This window comes from Athene noctua, chromosome 6, assembly GCF_965140245.1.
Source record: "Athene noctua chromosome 6, bAthNoc1.hap1.1, whole genome shotgun sequence".
Lineage (NCBI taxonomy): Eukaryota > Metazoa > Chordata > Aves > Strigiformes > Strigidae > Athene > Athene noctua.
The window spans coordinates 33,259,537-33,278,709 of NC_134042.1; the positions used below are offsets into that span (position 1 = coordinate 33,259,537).

General features: G+C 39.4%; 1 protein-coding gene across 2 annotated transcripts in view; it reads right to left on the reverse strand.

The window, feature by feature from the left end:
- Positions 1-19,173, reverse strand: part of PTPN21 (protein tyrosine phosphatase non-receptor type 21) — a 50,550-nt gene that overhangs the window by 21,626 nt on the left and 9,751 nt on the right. For both annotated transcript variants that reach the window (XM_074910071.1, XM_074910070.1), the window contains exons 3-9: positions 8,920-9,089; positions 6,625-6,722; positions 4,058-4,125; positions 3,543-3,613; positions 2,149-2,236; positions 1,860-1,948; positions 485-572 (exon numbers count right to left, since the gene is read on the reverse strand). In XM_074910071.1, coding sequence (XP_074766172.1) covers positions 485-572; positions 1,860-1,948; positions 2,149-2,236; positions 3,543-3,613; positions 4,058-4,125; positions 6,625-6,722; positions 8,920-9,089 — 672 coding nt within the window. The remainder of the gene's footprint in view (positions 1-484; positions 573-1,859; positions 1,949-2,148; positions 2,237-3,542; positions 3,614-4,057; positions 4,126-6,624; positions 6,723-8,919; positions 9,090-19,173) is intronic.

A 19,173-nucleotide genomic window follows, 5' to 3' on the forward strand; every position in this document is an offset into this window, starting at 1 on the left:
GGAAGACAGTCTTATCAGTTGTAACACTAACACAAATAATACTCTGTGTGTGTGTGTGTATCTATGTATCTATCTCATGCCATAAGTTTGTCAACAGCTGCCTTCTTGACAAAGGCAACTGGTAGATGCTACATAAAATTAATTTTGCAAGGAACACCATGGCCCATTCCAGCAAAGCTCTAAGACCATGTTTATCTTTAAATGCCACTCATTTAAAAGTTAAAACACATATGCTAGAAATTTTACTGGAATGGATGAAAATGTTTATTACCATCTGAACCAACCTTGCCAATGTATTCAACATAAAAAGCCATATTTTTACTGTATACCTGTATGAAGCCAGCCAGAAACAGTATTATTACCCTTGACTCACTTGTACAGTTCAAAGTCACTAAATATATAAAAAGTATTTTTTATCCTTTGCATAAAATTAGCAATCTTAATTCATGTTTAGTGAAAAAAATAAAAGTAAAAATCCACTCACAGTTTGGAATTGGATTGTCTCTTCTTTGTTTGCCAGCTCTAATGCAAAAAAGGATTTGTTGTGGGACATGTTGGCAATATCATGCCACCTGCAGACAAAAGGTATAGAACATAATTAGAAAGCTCTGATTTTCAAACTACAGAAAATGCAACTGAAGAACAGAACCACCACCAAGAACATGGATAAAGAACCAAGGACAAATAAAAAGTTACCAATCTATCTGAACAAGTTGCAGACCATCACTTCTGTACCCACTAAATGACTGCTGCAAGGAAAATATATATGTGACTAACTCTTTAAGATGCACGTGTACAGTAGTAAGTTTTTTACTCATCTTCCACTTGAAATTTTTTCAAGTATTTATTCTTTTCAAATAAAAAAACCCCAAACCTCAAATTTAGACAAATTCAGTTATCAATAAATTATAATGTCCTGACTGCTTGAAAGCAAACCATATATTCTGGGAAAAAAATCTACACTAAACAAAGCCATTAAGGCTCTAGAACTCTCTTGCATATTGACAGATGAAAAAAGCTAGACTGCAAAAAAATATAATACCATATATTTATTCAACTTCTTGTTGAAAATAAATATAGTTTGATCCATTAGTATTATGTTACTGCAAATAAAGATTATATAATTGATTTATTAAAAGAATATTCTGCAGTGCGCAAACACAGGGAAAAAGCATGATCTACATACAGGAAAAAAAAAACCAAAAAAAACCAAAAAAAAACCACAAAACAAAACAAAAAACCCAACTTTATATTTATTTTTTAAAATTTATTCCAAATGCTGTCCAAAGATCACCAAGCAACTCCTCTTGAAGTCAGTGGGAACCAGACCATTTCACATGAAGCCTGAATAACAGTTAAGTTGCAGACATGCCTATGTCTACAATTTAACTATCAGAATATTAAATATTAAACTAAAACAATGTATGAATCCAAAATAATGAAACAAATGTTATTATGTGACTGTCCTCTATTTCATTCCTATATAATATATGAAAGGAACTCCTAGATAATTGAACAATTGCATATTTTAAGTAAATTGACATGGACATCTCAGGACTTAAGATGTTGAATGTGCAGAGAATTGATCCTTTCTTACTCAATAAATGCTTTGCAATGGAATGTATACTAAATGTTCATCTCTTAGAATTACTCTGGCTTAAAAGAGATTCATTCTGCAGCCAATACACTGAAAAGTTCCCATGGAGTTCAGTATTCGCTGTAGCGTGACAACTACGAGACTATATTCGGGTTTATCAAATGAATAAGTACACTTTATATCTAAGAGTCATTCATGCTAGTGAGGAACACACATAAAATGCGAAACGCATGAAGATATTCTAAGAAATAACAATACTAACCTAAATACAACAGGAGGACGGCCATTTTTGTGTTTCACAAAGACACCGTCAAGACACGCCCCAATGAATATGTCACTTCCTTGGCTGTCCTGTAAGAAGTTGCAAAAAATTATGCAAATACAGAAAAAAGTCTTTGAAAGTGAAGTTACATGAGAAGCAACTATTTTTAAAATTCTCAAGGAGAAAAGGGGTGGTGTGGTTTTTGGTTTTTATTTATTTTTGGCAGGAAGTAACCCTTTTTACACATGGAAAAAAAAGCAACCGAGACAAAGACCAAAGCCCCGTTTACCTTTGCAGGATAGGTTTCTTCACCATAGCCCTCCATTCTTTCTACTTCTTGCATATATAACATTTCTGCATCAGGAGGAGTAAGGCCTCTACAAATGAAAACAGCAATCAGCTAGTACTGTCAATAGAGTAAAACAATGGCTTTTTCATGACTGTCACTGTCAAAGCTTAAAAAGCATCCCCAAGATATTCAGGCAACCATCAAATCATGCTGTTTTCATCTGTACCAGTGGCTGATATATTTGTCTCAACCTTTACACTTTGATTCTAGTAACTTCTTTCTCTCTGGCATCTCTAGGGGTAAACGGCAACAAAGACCAGTTAAAAGTATCATCTCTGCTAATGGCAGACAATTATCACATTCTTCTTCAAATCCATCATTGTCACAATATTCTCTCCCTTTATCAGAATGATTATTCTGGCACACATGTTCAAGACCTGAATTTCTCCTATTGCAGTATACGTATTTAGGACAAATATGAAGTTTGATGCTTCACGTGTCAGGAAAGAGAGTCTTATTTTCTAAATGTTGACAGAGCTTTAACTGTAATGGTTTGAAAACATGAGAAAGACAAGATCTGTAGGTAAAGACAGGTTGGTTTTTTTTAAATTCAACCAACTGGCAGTTTTCTCACACATTTGCAGTAGTGTCACAGGGATTAAAAGCTTGTGTTTCCCTACCTTTTATGATCTCATAAAAGACATTATTCCTACCTGCAAAACCCTGTCATGATCATTCTTATGTGTCTCAATATTTTTTCAATCATCAGTCTCTCAGTCTCTTCACTCTTTCCAAACATCGTGCAGACTAAGTTTTCTTTGCTGAACCTTAACCATGCCATTTTGTTACAAAACCATTTAAAAGAGAAATGGATTTGAAATTTTCAAACTGTTATAACAATACAGGAAAAAAAAATCAGTATTATTTATATAGTCACAAACTTTTTCCACTGATGAACTGACAACATTTCCTTTGTCTTGGACTACTGCATCTTAGCCACCTTCTACTTAAGGTCATAAGCATTCTGGCACAGTGACTACATTTCTACTGCCCTCAGTATCTGCCAATGTTTTTAATCAAGAAACATCCTTACTGGGGTCACAACTTCATACAAAAAAGTTTCAGAAACATTATACAGGTGAAGTCACACTATTTAATTGTGTCCTGTATTCTTAATTGTCAAGCAGAATCCTCTCATTTATATAATAATCATTCTGTTCTCTTTTCATGTTCATTCAGCAAAAATTCTTCTAATTTTAATGGAGATGTATCGGTGAAAAACTTATTTTAATGAGAGGTGAATTTAGACCAACTGTCTTCTGAGATTCCAAACCTCATGAGCTATTGAAGCAATCACACCAAAATTAAGCAATAAAGAGTTTTAGAAATTTTACCTGTATTTCTGATGTAGCAAGGCAACTTTCTGTGTCGCTTCTTCCAGTATTTTTTCTTCTTGCAGCCAACCCTTAAGGTAAGATAGCATTCATAGAATGAAATACAAAAAATTTTACAAAAGTAAATGGTTATCGTTTCTTTGCATAGGCAAATCAACCCTACACTCTAGCCTTGGAGCATAGATGCTGTAATATGCGCAAACAAAAACAAAATCACAAACACTGTTTTGAAGTGTTTTTACTCACTTTCCCATTTCCACCCTAATCTTTTTAGTGGAATATACAACAAAATTGAAAAGATCTTGGAACATCTGTGCTTCAGTGTAATAAAAGGTATTATACCTCACTCCAGTCTCAGTGAAAACCTTTACTGAAATCGACAGTCTAGGGAGCAGTAAGGAAGAAGTATCATGGAGTCTTTAATGATGATTTGCATTTACCAATCTAAGGAAAGATTTATATTTAAATTCATCAATTTAAGAATGTAAATGTATCAATTTAAAGTAAGTACTTACCACTGGAAACAAAGCAAATCTTTGTAGAAACTCCTGAGATTCATATTGATCATAGTCTCCAAAATCAGCTAAAAAATAAAAAATTTCTTGGATTCAAACACTTGTAACAAAATTATTCAATACCCAATTAATTGTAGCAGGATCTCCAAGTAGAAAATCTCCATCCTATTGAACTACGATCTGTAAGTAAAACAATAGAACAAACTAACCAGTAATTTTTAGGAAGATGAAAAGTAAAAACACATTCCATCTTTTTACTTTGTTCAGAAAAATTGATAACACTCATTGTGGATAGGAAAGGAGAAGAAATGATAAAAAAAATCACAGTGTTGCTCCAAGTTCCTTAGTTCCTTGGAGTTTTATTTGTTTGGTTTTTAATCAGAGAATGGTTGAGGTTGGAAGGGTCCTCTGGAGATCTAGCCTTAAGCAGGGTCACCTACAGCAGATTGTCTCAGAGCCTTCTCCAGTCAAGTTTTAAACACAGAGGATGGAGACTTTACAACTTCTCTGGGCAACCTGTTCCCATCTCACCACTCTCACAACAAAACTTTTATCATGTTTAGACAAGATTTCAGTTTGTATTTCAGTTTGTGCCCATTGCCTGAGTCTGGCTCCATGTTCTTTACTCCCCCTGTCAAAAACTTAATTATTTGCAGTATAGCACCAGCAAACTGTTCTAACTTGCAGCTGGACTGAGCAGCAGGACCACCCTTCTGCTCTCAGGCCTTCTACAGCTCCCTGCACCCACAAATGCAGAAAGTTGGACCTAGAAGCCTTCCCAGACTCAGAGGCATGCTCAGAAGGGACTTAAGAGTTTTGATTTTAATAACAGTTTTGATTTTGTCATGGCAAAGGGCATCTCAAGGAATTTGCCTCTTTTCTGTTTCCAGGAAGAAAAACTAGCCAACATTTCAAAGAAGAGAAATAAACTAATCTAAATTGGAAAGGTTATGTACCATTCTCAGAGGAGAAACTGTAGAACAGCAGTCTGTACAGAACTGCTGCTCCCCAAAACAAACACAGTCCCCAAGTATGCAGATCCTATTTACATTACCTCAGATTCTTGTCCATAATAGTATAATTTCAGAGACTTTTAGGAACCAAATCTATATTAACCATTACAATTAATATGCAAGTTACTTACGATGAAAGCGGAGAACTTGTGATACACTACACCAACACAGCACTTGAGATAAAGCAGTGTTTAGATATAATAATTAATAGCCTATTGTAATTATTTTAAATACAGAAAATTCTTGAAACCAGTTCATTTGAAACAGCAAACAAATGCTTCTGTTCATTCACCAGCTAAAATTAACTAACTTACCTGGTATAAGCTACTTCAGTCATTGGAGCACATTAATTTAGAACCTGCAGTTTTTCTGAGTGTTTTTTTCACTGTGTTATCAACACATACAGTTTCTCTCTTATACAAGACTGAAAAAGGAATGTCAAAACTAAAAAGATAAATATTTTCCATCTGGAAAGAGGATCATATTGAAAGATTTCTATAAACAACTCACTGAGCAGAGAGACTTTAAATGTCTAAAGATATGAAAAGCAAGATTTTGTCAGCTGAAGATCATTAAATCCTGGTTTGGATTAAACATTCACTGTTATCTAAAAAAGGCACTAATATAATTCACCCTATTCCACTGGTAACCACATTTGCAAAAAGGATAATCATCGTCTTCAATGTGATACTACCAACACATATAATTAAAACAAGACAAAATAACTCAAGTTGTATGTACTGCCAATGATTTGGAAGTCCCTTTCAATTTTGGCTGAGTTACAATTGCTGTTAGATATACTGAAGTGACATTCACTGTGAAGCGATATACAAACACACTAAACAATTGCCACTAAAAACTTCTATTTTGAGAGATTTAAGATTGAAACAAGCATGTTAGCAGGGAACACCAGAAATGATCAGTGCAGACAGACCTAGGTCTGGTAGTTCTCTGGTGTATACTCTATCCCAGTTGTATACTCTGACCCCAGTTAGGAAAAATAAAGCAGCCATTTTCATATAAGTATCATAGAAATGGGTCTTCAGAAGCAATTTGAACATAGGAATTGTTAACAGTCTTGCATATTAACTTAAAATAATCTTAGGTGTTAGGATATTTGGGAGAAAGCAGAGACACATTTGCTTATTTATTAAAACCTGTCTCTTTCTCTTATTACCATGTCAGAATAACATTCTGAATATGTCAGAATAACATTTCATTAACAGAAACAGATGAAAAGTCTGTCAATGTAAGCAGACGATTAAAATCTTTGCTCCCGAAGGAACTCTGATGTCTAGCTCAAACCCAGCTCCTGAAAATACATGTTAGATAGCCAGGTACACCTCTGAGGACTGCACAGAAATACCAGCAAGTTTAGGGCCACCGATTCCACTGTTCCCCCTCCTCAGCTCATTTGACAAAGTTCAAAGGAACAAGCCTTTCATAACTTACTGAACTGGGTCTTTGAGGCATAAATAGAAAACAAGCAATAGACAATGTATCACTGAAGTTTCTAATGTAACATCAGATAATTGGCACAATTGTCTTACTTACCTTGAACAGCTAAACCAGCTAGATGTATTGCTTGATCCAGCGTGCAAGGAATGTTGCCCTCCAAGATATCTTTCTTTAACTGCAAATAATACTGATACCTACATGGGGGGGGGGGGGGGGGGGGGGAGAAAAAAAAAAAAAGTGCTAACATTCTTAATTTAAAGATAGTGCAGATATGGCTGCATTTCCTATTCTTCTTTGCATTCCCCAGTTTCTGTGGAGGGTAGCCTTCCTCATCGTTCAGACCCATTATTTCATGGTCTTTGTTAACTCTTCCCTTAGGTTTTACATATCACTGCAGAATCAAATACTGCTACCTTTTAAAACAAAGGATGTCCAAGATTTCTATCTACTACCACACCCTCATATTGTATGCTAACTCTTGTGAAGTAAGGCTTTAATACTGAGAACATGGAAGGATGTGCTGCAAATTCATTCAGTGATCAGAAAGGCCCAGTAAACTCCACATAAATTTCATCAGGCTAAAAGATGGCTCTCTTCCCTCATTATTTAATAGCCTGTTAAATACAGTGACATTTTATAAATATTGTTTAGTCTCTTGTGTATCCTACTACAAAAAAGCTGTATGCCATATGACAGTAGATACCATCCTGATAAAACACACCTAACAGCTGGGACTAAACCCAGGCCTTAAAAGAGGAAAGGAAAAAGCCACCGCCTATCAAGGCATTTGGGGAAATAAATCTTCCCAGTCAAGCAGCAGAATGTAAGCTCTTTCCATAGAACTGCTATTAAAAGTAAACACACAGACAAAGAATCTTGACACTACCTCATGATAGTACAAATACCATCTCTTTTGCTTATGACATTTCCATATCCTGGTGCACATTAAACATATCATTTGCTTAAACATGCTTAATCTCATTTATATAGAAAATGCATGAAAAAAATCCACAGATTTCTGAAATTAATCCAGACCCTCACTATCTTACATCAAAGCAAGTACCATCCTCTACAACCTGAGTATAAGGTTGGCACATAAACTCCTGCTTTCTATGTGACTGCACACTGCAAAGTTATTGTTAAAGCTCCAGAATAAATATATTATTTAAATAAATGCCAGAGAAGAATATTCAATGTTTTTCAGGCAATTTAGCTATTCAGTGCAACACCATGATGCCTCCTAGTACACCAAGAAGCACAGAATCTGAACCAAAGACATTAAAAAACCAAAAACAAAACAAAAAACCCACTAGGATTACTTTTTAAGCCAGTAAAATTGCTGAGAAAACCCAAAACTTCAGAGTTTTCATATAGAAAATAATTTTACAGAAATTCACACAAAACAAAAACTAAAGCTGCCAGGCATTGAGCAATATATTACAGCACCAGTGTCTGCACCAAGAGGCTTATCTCCCTGAAAAGCTTTCATGCCACAATTAGTCTCTGGCAAGGTATTGTAGCACCAGAGTTTATAAAGACAGTTTCATGTAACCACGGAATAAATTAAACTGGAAAAGACATCTAAGTGATCATCTGGTTCAACTCGCCACTCAAAGGAGGGCCAACTTGAAGTTACCAGCTTAAATGGGTTGATTAATGCAAACAAGTATTTCTGAAATAACAAATATATACGTATAATCTAGTTACTGGTTTTGTACTGATAAAAATCAATAAAACAGAACAACCATATACATTAAGACACTAGAAGCCAGTGTATAGGCCCAGAGGAATAACTGGCCAGTATATATGCTCAATTTTATTTTTCCCCTGCAGTCAGCACCACTTACGTGGTATTCCCCAGATTCACAGTAGAAATGGATACATCATATCAAAGCTAACATCGTTGCCCAGTGATACACAAAAAAAAAAAAAAAAAAGAAAAAAAAAATCACAAGATGAAGCTTAGCCTGTAGTTTGTCAATGTATTGTACTGAAAGTACAGAAAGTACTGAAAGCAAAATAAAGGAAAACATAGCTCAGTAAAATCCACCTGTGCTTTGTGCAGGATGGATGTCCCCAAAAGCAACATATGGCTCTTCAAAACAAACAGACAAAAATGAAGGGATTAAAACAATTAAAAGTCTGACTGTGCAAGTATGCCTATTACTGAAAATAGGTGTAAATGGATTTCTAAAGATCACCAAAAAGTTATTTCCTTAGTTTATCACCTATTTTAAATATTTGAAAAAGAAATAAATACACAGTTTGAACATAAATTCAGCCTAAACTAATAATTTCCATTTCTATAGAGGGAGGGGAAAGCAATTTTTAAATAAACCATACATTTCAGAACTCTGAAAGCAAAATTATAGACACGCCTATGAAGTTTACCTGGTAATCTCCTGCTGAAGCTGAGAAACAGTAGGCACATAGAACACTACTCCAAAATACACTGTTGGCTCCAAGGCATATTTGTCCAGCTGCTTTTTCAGAGGCTTGTCCAAATCTACCCATCTACGCTGATTCTGCTTATTATAATACCACAGACTGAAATATGTAATCTGAAAAAGAGGCATTTCAATGATGAAAAAAATTAATATTGCAGTATCAGATAAAATATATTGTATGAAAGTCTTGCTACCTAGAAATAAAGTTTTTAAAACACTAAGACTATGGGTTATTGAACACCTAGAGAACTGGAGAGACATTTAATATCAAAAGCAGACATTACTTCCAGATAAGCAATCCACATACATATGGTCCCATATCTAAAACATTACCAAAACGATCCTTTAATTGCAAAGAGTTTCTGACCCTGTCGTGGCAGCTTACAAATGTTAGTAGTAAGCATTTATGTGTGACAGGAAAACTAAGGGAAATGAGGAAGGCAGATAGAAAACAACACTGGACATCAGGAGAGCAAGGTCTGGCTTCTCTGGTGAACTGGCAGGCAGGATCACATGGGATGCCGAAGGACAAAAGAACATAGGACAGTTGGTCAGTCAAAGACCATGCATATGCTTTAATGAGCTTGTCTTTGACTGACCAACTCATCCCACGAGCAAGAAAATGAACAGGTACAGCAGCAAGCTACCTTGCCTGAGCAAGCAACTCTTGACCAAGCCAAAACATAAAATACAGTATGTACTGAAATAGAGTGCCCCAGAGACTGAGGGATGTCCATTCCTAGAATGTGAAAATCCCAGTGGACATCATCTTGAGCAACACAATCTAACTTTGATTAGATCTCTTCTGAGGAGGGGTTTGGATCTGTTCTGTAACTCCACAGTACAGTTCCAAATCCACACTGCAGAGACATGAATTCAAATTTCAATTTTTTCACTATGTTTAAACTGACTAAAATCTGCTCCTGCAGTACTTATTCAGTTCTGGACCAGCAAAGAGATGTGGACTGGAAAATATTCATGTCATTATTGTAGCAAAACTAGAAATCATAATTACAAGTTTTTTAACTGAATGAGGGAGATAAGGGAATGCTATAAATTACCAATTACATCTGTAAGCATTTACATGGAAATTCTCCAAGTCCTTGCTATATACACTATTATATGTAGAAATGGTAAAAATACCACCACCTTTAATCCAACACTTTTCTTTACATGTTTTCAGATGTTTTTAACTTATGCAAAATAAAGCTATTAAAGATTAAGTTTTATAAAATAAAGGACTACTCATCGTAATGATTTTTTTACATCAATAATTTCCATGAATTAGACTTGGAAAAAATGTCTACCTAGCAAAGGATTTACTGTTGTTTTCTCAGAAGCTCTAGCATTTTGATGCTTTGGAGCATAGATTTTAAATTAATTGGGGAGCAAGAGCTAGCAGATTGTCAAGGTGATCACCTCCAGCACAGGCACGTTTCTCAGCGGAGCGGGGGACCATGGTGTATGGGGAAGTTTCCTGAGCCAGGGAAACCCCAGGGGAGAGTGGAGCCCCACCAGGAGTTGGAGGCTCTCATGAGAGATGGCAGCTAATGAGGTATGGGTGACGCCAGGAGTAACAGTTGCCACCCAAGACTCCCACAACAGGGAGTGCCAGCCACCGGGACACGGCACGGCAATTTGTGCAGGAAGGCACCTCTTTGAAGGAGGGATGTTCCACTGGCCAAGTGAGAGACTTTAAGTCCACGTAACCCAGCAACCAGACACCATTCTGTGACCGTCTGCACAGGCCAAGGGCACCCATCCCGCCAGACCCTCAGGGCAGGGTGGCGGGCGCTCCTCTGAGAGCAAGGGCTGCAGCTCTGGCCGGGGGTCTGCACCGTCCACCCCAGCGGCGGCCGATGCCTCCCCCAGACGGAGCTGTGAGGGGAGAGGCTGCAGTGCAGGCCTCGGGCTGCAGGAAGGGCCTGGACCTTTCTCCCGGGGCAGGGACAGGCAGCAGACCTGCCTGCAAAGCCTGTGCCCAGGGGACGGTGTCCTGCAGCAGGCGCTGAGCTGCAGGAGGCCCTGAGAAGGCTGCGTAGCATCACGGAGTGGGAGGAGGAGTTCGACAGCTGGTTCCAAGTGCAGTCTGCACTGGACCCACAGCCAAAACCCCCCAGCGGCACACATGAGAGGGAGGGGGGCAGTAACTCCGAAGAATGGAAGCTGGCAACGGCAAGGACCAGCAGGAGGAAGAGACTTCCCCCGAAGCCTGAGGTGCCCTGGCAGAACCACTTCACTGCCCTGCAGACTCAGGAGAAAAGACCCGTCACCTCAGGAGAGACACTGGAGCTGAGTAAGGCAGCTCCAGCTGCTCCCCATAGAACAACCAGAGCAACGAGGAAAAGGCGATGGGTGACAGGAGTAGGAAACTCTCTTCTGGGATGTACAGAGGCACCCATCTGCTACCCAGATGCATGCTCTGGAGAGTTGTGCTGCTTATCAGGGGCTCGTATCAGGGATGTCACCAAGAGACTGCCGAGCCTCTTACAGTCCACTGACTATTATCTGCTGTTGTTTCATGGGGGCACGAGTGATACAGCTGGGAGCAGTCTGAGGAGTATCAGGAAGGATTACAGAGCTCTGGGAGAGGCAGTAAGGGACTCCGGGGTGCAGGTAGTTTTCTCATCAATCCTCCCAGTCCAAGGGAAGGGGTTTGAAAGGAGCAGTCGAATCTGGAAAATCAACACATGGATACAGGACTGGTGCCACAGCCAGGGGTTCAGCTACTTAGACCATGGGACTCACTTTGAGAAACCCGGTCTCCTAGGGGCTGATGGGTCCATCTGTCAGAGAGGGGGAAGAGCATCTTCAGCTACAGGCTTGCCAAGCTGGTGAAGAGGGCTTTAAACTAAAGATGCTGGGGAAAGGAACCTCAATCCGTCCCTCTCCTATCAGCAATAGATGCCAGTGCCAGCAATAGAAGCCCAGAGCCTGAAGAGGGGTCACAGGTCAGCAGGAGAACACCTGAAGAGCAGCACAGATGAATCCCAGTCACTCCAGCCAGTAAGTCAGTTTCATCAGGGGCCCAGCTTAAATGTGTCTATGCAAACACACACAGCATGGGGAATAAATAAGAGGAGTTAGAGATGTGTGCATGCCTGCAGGGCTATAATCTTATCAGCATCATGAAGATGTGGTGCGATGGTTCCTGTGACTGGATCACTGGAATGGAAGGATACAGGCTCCTTAGGAAGGACAGGCAGGGGAGGCAAGGAAGGGGACTCACCCTCTATGTCAGTGACCAGCTGGAGTGCATGGAGCTCTGCCTGGGATGGATGAGAAACACACCAAGAGCTCAAGGGTCAGAATTAAAGGGAGGGCGGGGACAGCTGACATTATAGACTGCTACAGGCCACCCAACCAGGAAGACTGAATAGATGAGGCCTTCTACAGACAGATAGGAGCAGTCTCATGTTCACAAACCCCAGTCCTCATGGAGGACTTCAACCACCCCAATGTCTGCTGGAGGGACAACACAGCAGGGCATAAGCAATCCAGGAGGTTTCTGGAATGCATTGATGGTAACTTCCTTCTCCCAGTGATAGAGGATCCAGCAAGGAGAGGTGCTATGCTGGACCCTGTTCTCACCAACAAGGAGGGGCTGGTGGGGAGTGTAAAGCTCAAGAGCAGCCTTGGCTGCAGTGACCACGAAGTGGTGGAGTTCAAGATCCTTAGGGCAGAAGGAGGGCACACAGCAGGCTTGCTACCCTGGACTTCAGGGTAGAGACTTTGACCTCTTCGGGGATCTGCCTGGCAGAGAAGCATGGGATAAAGCCTTGGAGGGAAGAAGGGCCCAAGAAAGCTGGTTGACATTCAAGGGTCACCTCCTCCAAGCTCAAGAGCGATGTATCCCAGCATAGAGGAAGTCAGGTAAAACCACCTGATGGCCTGCATGGATCAACAAGAAGCTCCTGGACAAGCTCAAACACAAAAAGGAAGCCTACAGAGGGTGAAGCAAGGACAGGCAGCCTGGGAGGAATACAGAGAAACTGTCTGAGCAGACAGGGATCAGGTCAGGAAAGCCAAACCCCTGATAGAATTAAATCTGGACAGAGATGTTAAGAGCAGTAAGAAAAAGCTTCTATAGGTACACTGGTGACCAAAGGAAGACTAAGGAAAATGTGGGCCCTCTCCAGAAAGAAATGGGAGATCTGATTACCCCTGGATAAGGAAAAGGCTGAGGTACTCAATGACTTTTTCACCTGTCTTCACCAGCAATTGCTCCAGGCACAGCACCCAAGTCACAGAAGGCAAAGGCAGGGACTGGGAGAAGGAAGAACCACCCACTGTAGGAGAAGATCAGGTTCAAGACCATGTAAGAACCTGAAGGGGCACAAGTCCATGGGACCTGATGAGATGCATCCACAGGTCCTGAGGGAACTGGCGCATGAAGTGGCTGAACCACTATCCATATTTGAGAAAGCGTGGCAGTCTGGTGAAATTCCCACTGACTGGAAAAGGGGAAACATAAACAGCCATTTTTAAAAAGGGAAATAAAGAGGATCCAGGGAACTACAGGCCAGTCAGTCTCACCTTTGTGTCCATCAAGATCATGGAGCAGATCTTCTGGGAAACTACTAGGTCACATGGAAAATAAGGAGGTGACTAGTGACAGCCAACATGGCTTCATTAAGAGCAAATCATGCCTGACAAATTTGGCAGCCTTCTACAGAGGGGTTACAGTGTTGTTGAATAAGGGAAGAGCAACTGAGCTCATCTACCTGGACTTGTGCAAAGCTTATGACACTGTTCTGCCTGATATCCTTGTCTCTAAATTGGAGACAAATGGATTTGATGGATGAACCACTCTGTGGATAAAGAATTGGTTGGATGATCACAATCAAAGAGTTGCAGTTAATGACTCGATGTCCAAGTAGAGACCAGCAATGAGTAGCAATCCTCAGGGGTCGGTGTTGGGACCAGTGCTGTTTAACATCTTTGTCAGCAACATGGATTGAGTGTACCCTCAGCAAGTTTGTTGATGACATGAAGCCATGTGGTGCAGTCAACATACTGGATGAAAGGGATGCCATCCAGAGGGACCTTGATAGGCTTGAGAGGTGGGTCTGTGCAAATCTCATGAACTTCAACAAGGCCAAGTGCAAGGTCCTTGAAGCAATCCCAAGCACAGATACAGGCTGGGCAGAAAACAGATTGAGAGCAGCCCTGTGGAGAAGGACTTGGGGGTGTTGGTTGATGAGAAGCTTAACATGACCCAGCAATGTGTGCTTGCAGCCCAGAAAGCCCATGGTATCCTGGGCTGCATCAAAAGAAGCATGACCAGCAGGTCGAAGGAGGTGATCCTCCCACTCTACTATGTCCTCGTGAGACGCCACCTGCAGGGAGTGCTGTGTCCAGCTCTGCGGTCCACAACATCTGAACATGGACCTGCTCCAGTGGGTCGAGAGGAGGCCACAAAGATGATCAGGGGGCTGGAGCACCTCCTTTATGAAGACAGGCTGAGAGTGTTGAGGTTGTTCAGTCTGGGGAAGAGAAGGCTTCGGGAAGACACAGCAGCCTTCAGTACCTAAAGGGTATTGCCCTATTGCCCACAAGCAAGCTGGAGAGGGACTTTTTCCAAGGCCATGTAGTGATAGGACAAGGGGTAATGGTTTTAAACTGAATGAGGGTAGATTTAGATTAGATATAAGGAATAAATTCTTTACTGTGAGTGCAGTGAGATACTGGAACAGGTTGCTCAGAGAAGTTGTGGATGCCCCCTGCCTGGAAGTGTTCATGGTGAGGTTGGACGGGGCTTTGAGCAACCTGGTCTAGTGGAAGGTGTCCCTGCCCATGGCAAGGGGGTTGGAACAACTAGATGATCTTTAAGGTCCCTTCCAACCCAAACCATTCTATGATAGGCCATTTTAGTACTTTCCTGTGAAAACTCATCTATATACACATCTGAAAATTCATACACATACATCTTCTCAGTTTATAGTCTAGACAGGATGAGTAACCTTACGGTATTCTGGTTATCCTTTACATTTCTGACAGGCTGACTATGCGTGTAACTACCACAGCATGAGCAGGTATGCTACATGCCAAGCTTCAAAGACAGAAGTGAAGACCGCAGCAGCACGGATCGTTAAGTATTTTGGGTACAAAAGCCAAGGTGTAACATTAAACTAACAGAACCACCTATTTCATAAAAGCATTTTCTGTTGGAAATTAGCAAAACTTGGAAATTAGAGCCAATTTTAAGGCACAATGTTCTTTTGACAATGTATATTGTCATAATGTACTTCACCTCTCTCTAAATTAGCATCAACACAGGTGTTGGTAGGTTTTGATGGGTTTTTTTTCCCCAATGTTAAAAAAAAAAATCCTCTAAATTAAAATTACTGTTACCATGTAATTGCAAAATCAATATTCAGAAGATAAAAAAAAAAAAGTTAGAATGAAGCCTGCCTATTTAACCTTAAGATCCCTTCCGCAACCTAAGACAACTCTGGTCCTATCTGATAAAAAGACAGGGTGTAATACAAAAATTATATTTAAATAGAACTGTTCATAGAAGGAAAAAGCAGTTTTTCAGTATAGTAGAAGACATCTGGAGAAAAGGCAAAATGCTGGTATATACAAAAATAGTTTTGTGGTTGGGAAAGTTTAAAAATCACCAGAAACAGACTGTATTCCAACAGCAGAAACAGAGTTCTCTTGTAGCAAATCCTACAAATCAAATTTTCTATAGGTGGACACTGTCTGCTCTTGGTTTTCAGAATTCAGAAGTGAAGAGTCAAATTTAAGAACTCCTAAAATACTTCCAGTTTCAAGAGGACAAAAGGAAAATGGCTCTGAATACAAATACTATAAACACTGTTTTCTTAATTTCTCAGTCCAAGCACACAAAAGTTTGCAGATACTTTATAGACAACATTTGCTTTTATACTGTGCTTCAATCCCCCATCCATAAGATGTAGCGTATGGCAACTTTGGCCACCCCACAAGGATATTGAGAAGAAAATATCTTAATATTCCATAAGATGTTAGAAATTATAACAGTACTACCACACAAACAGTATTAAGAAAAAAATACTATGTTCACTGCAACATCACACACTGAAGAGGATAAAATGTACCAGATGACTACTCCTCAATCCTTCCTGCAGACTGAAGAAAGGAATGCATGTGAAACATTGTATTTCGCTTTCATTACAAGACTGTTAACGCCATGTGCACAATCGAAGGAGCCAAAGTCAGGCTGTGATGCTGTGACATCCTGTAACTTCTGAGTGTTATAGATGTGATGTATACATAATGCAAGACAGGAAGTAAACTAGAGGACCAAAAAACAACAGTTAAACTTGAACTATATGCCATAAGTTACTTGATCTCACTTGCTAGGAAAAGCTCAAAAACACAAAGCCTACTGTGCTGGCTCAGCCCACATAGCCAACAGGTCAACTGCATAAGACCCTGGCTGAGTGTGATCTGAAACATCAAACCATAACCTTCTGGGTGAGAGCAGAAGCCAAGGCAGAGACTGAAACCTACAGGTAATAGCTACAGAATCACAAAAGCACAGCAACGAAGTTGAAAGACTTCTGTAAAAGACAGCACACAAACACTTTTGGAAACCAATTTGAAATGTATGCAAAAATTTCTAATTAACTGAGTAACTTTCATCTGCAGCCTTGGTGTATTTAAGCCCCGAAGAAGCACAAATACATAACGAAAGGTAAGGAAAGAAAGAGCACAAACTTCTGTTAACATCATGACTGTTTCACCCTCTGATGTAAGATACTCCTGGTTCTACACCCAGAAGTCTAAACTGAATGTATAGCCTGTTTTTAAGGCATGATTATCACTTGGACCGGTGTCCCTTTACAATACTGACCACCTTTACTTGCTTACACACAGAACTAAGTTACTGGCACAACAGACTAAGAAAAATGCTTCCACATTTTAAAATATTCTCTGGAATCCAGCATATCTTTAAATAAGATTCTTCTGCCACAGTATTTTCCCTTACAAACTCCTCCAATCTGGACTATCAAAAATAAAATGAAAACCAGGCAAAACACTGTGGACCAAAGCTTGTCTTCTGACTTGTATGCAAACCTTTCACTTAACTTCAAGGGCAGAATTTGATCCTGTGAGTTTGCAGAGGAGTTTATGCACCCTGGAATATTCGCACTGATTAAAATAGAATCCAATTTTATTCATTGCTAAAACATTTTATTATTAGCAGCTCAGGACAACATCCAATGCTAAAAAGAATGTCATGACATAGTTCTTAAAATATGTTAAGCTGTTAAGATTAACGCTACTTTGAGGTTCATTTATTTTAGTGACTTATTCATGACCCAACCCCTTTGAGAAAAAAACGACTAGAAATAAAAAGAATATGCAATTTCTGCACAGTTACTGTCTACCTAGCTCTTCTGTCACTACGGACAGGAACAGTAAACATTTTTGCATGCAAGTCCAAGAGTTATCAAGAACACAAAAGTACCAAAAACCCAACAGAGCACTATAGCTCAAATTGGAGATAGTGACTTAATCCATGATGTCAACCAGAGTTCCTAAACTAAGCAGAGGAGCTTCATCAGGTACAAGTGCCACAAAACTACACTAATGTAGGTGATTAGATTATATCTTTTAACATGATGTATGATAAATCAGAGAAGTTGGGCTGATCGGTTTTAAGAAGAGACTAAAGTAAAATCTTACTGTGAACTTCAATAGCTTAAGAGCAGGGTATACAGAATAGAGAAACAGGCTCTTCTTGGAAGTGCTCGCTGCACAAGAATGAGAAGCTCTAGGCACAAACTGCAATGTGGGGAATCCCAATTAGATCAGGAAAAAAACTTTCACAAGACTAGGCAAACGCTAGAACAGGTAGCCCAAAAAGGTGTCAAATCTCTATCCCTGGAGGCACTCAAACTCACTCAGGCAATCCCTGAGCCACCTGATCCAAGCTGGCCTTCCTGAGCAGAGGGTGGGATCATGCAACCCTCAGAAGTCTCTCCCAACTCAAACTATTATGTGATTTTATGTCATTATAGAATTGGTGCTGACAAAGAAACAGCTTACTGATAAATTCCTGGATGTAAATAACACTTTTTTTTTTTTTTTAAGTGTTATCTTTTACAAACCCATTAAAAACTGAGCAGTAAATCTTAAAATTCTCATCAGTTTCCACATCTATTGAGCATACTTTGCTGTTTCTCATCTGTTTTATAATTTGAAATGGAATCAATGAGATAGTTGTAGCTAACTAATATCAGGCAGTTCGTACAGGGAAGTACTAACTGCTGTCTTTCATTTTATTTTCCGTAGTACAGATCAGTCTTATCCCTAATATAATTTCACTTTTGCTCTAATCTAAACATCATTTCTATATACCACTTATTCTGATTAGCAGAAACATGTTTTAATACAGAATCTCAGGGTCTGTTTTGGTAACAGTTTACACTACCTAGAAAAAAAATAAAACTGACAAATGCATATGCCAGATGTCAAATGTGTTTAATCTTCTCACTTGAACTTAACAGCACCTATTATGATCCCCAAACTCAACTGTGCCTTTCATTTTTTTGCCAATATAAAGTTATGTTCCCTAGGATGTTGACAAAACACCATTTATTCAGAGATTTATGTTAGAGAAAAAAATCATTCTCTATAGAACACCAGACTAAAAGAAAAAAAACCAAACACATTTTGTGGGTGGAAGCAGAGAGGACAAATAGACTTTACCACACATTCCCCTGAGGCATAACAGTGTTCAAAGTTTACTTCAAACTTACGTAGTTAACTACGTATTTCCCCAGCTAATTTCCACATCCTATACTACAAATCTTACAGAATATCTCACAGGTTACAAATAGACTGGAAAAAAGAATTGTTTTCTAATTGTTAATACAACGCCTTTTAATTAATGCAGTCTGCTACTTGCCTCAAGGGTACAGCGACCTGAGGAATCACCATCCTAAGACGTGAATCAAGAAATTATAAAAAGAAAACAATAACAGCATTTACAGAAGAATGTAATCAAAACATATTTTTAGGTTCTTCCTCTTTTACACTTGTACATACAAATAAAACAAGCCATAAGACTCTCCTGAATGAAGTGCTGAAAGCACCTTCTCATTACTGAAGGATAAGCACTGCATTTGGACTTACAAAACCCCAGTTAGCGCAAGGGCTCCACTGTGTCTAGCTTTATTATATGCTTGGATACAAAACAGCC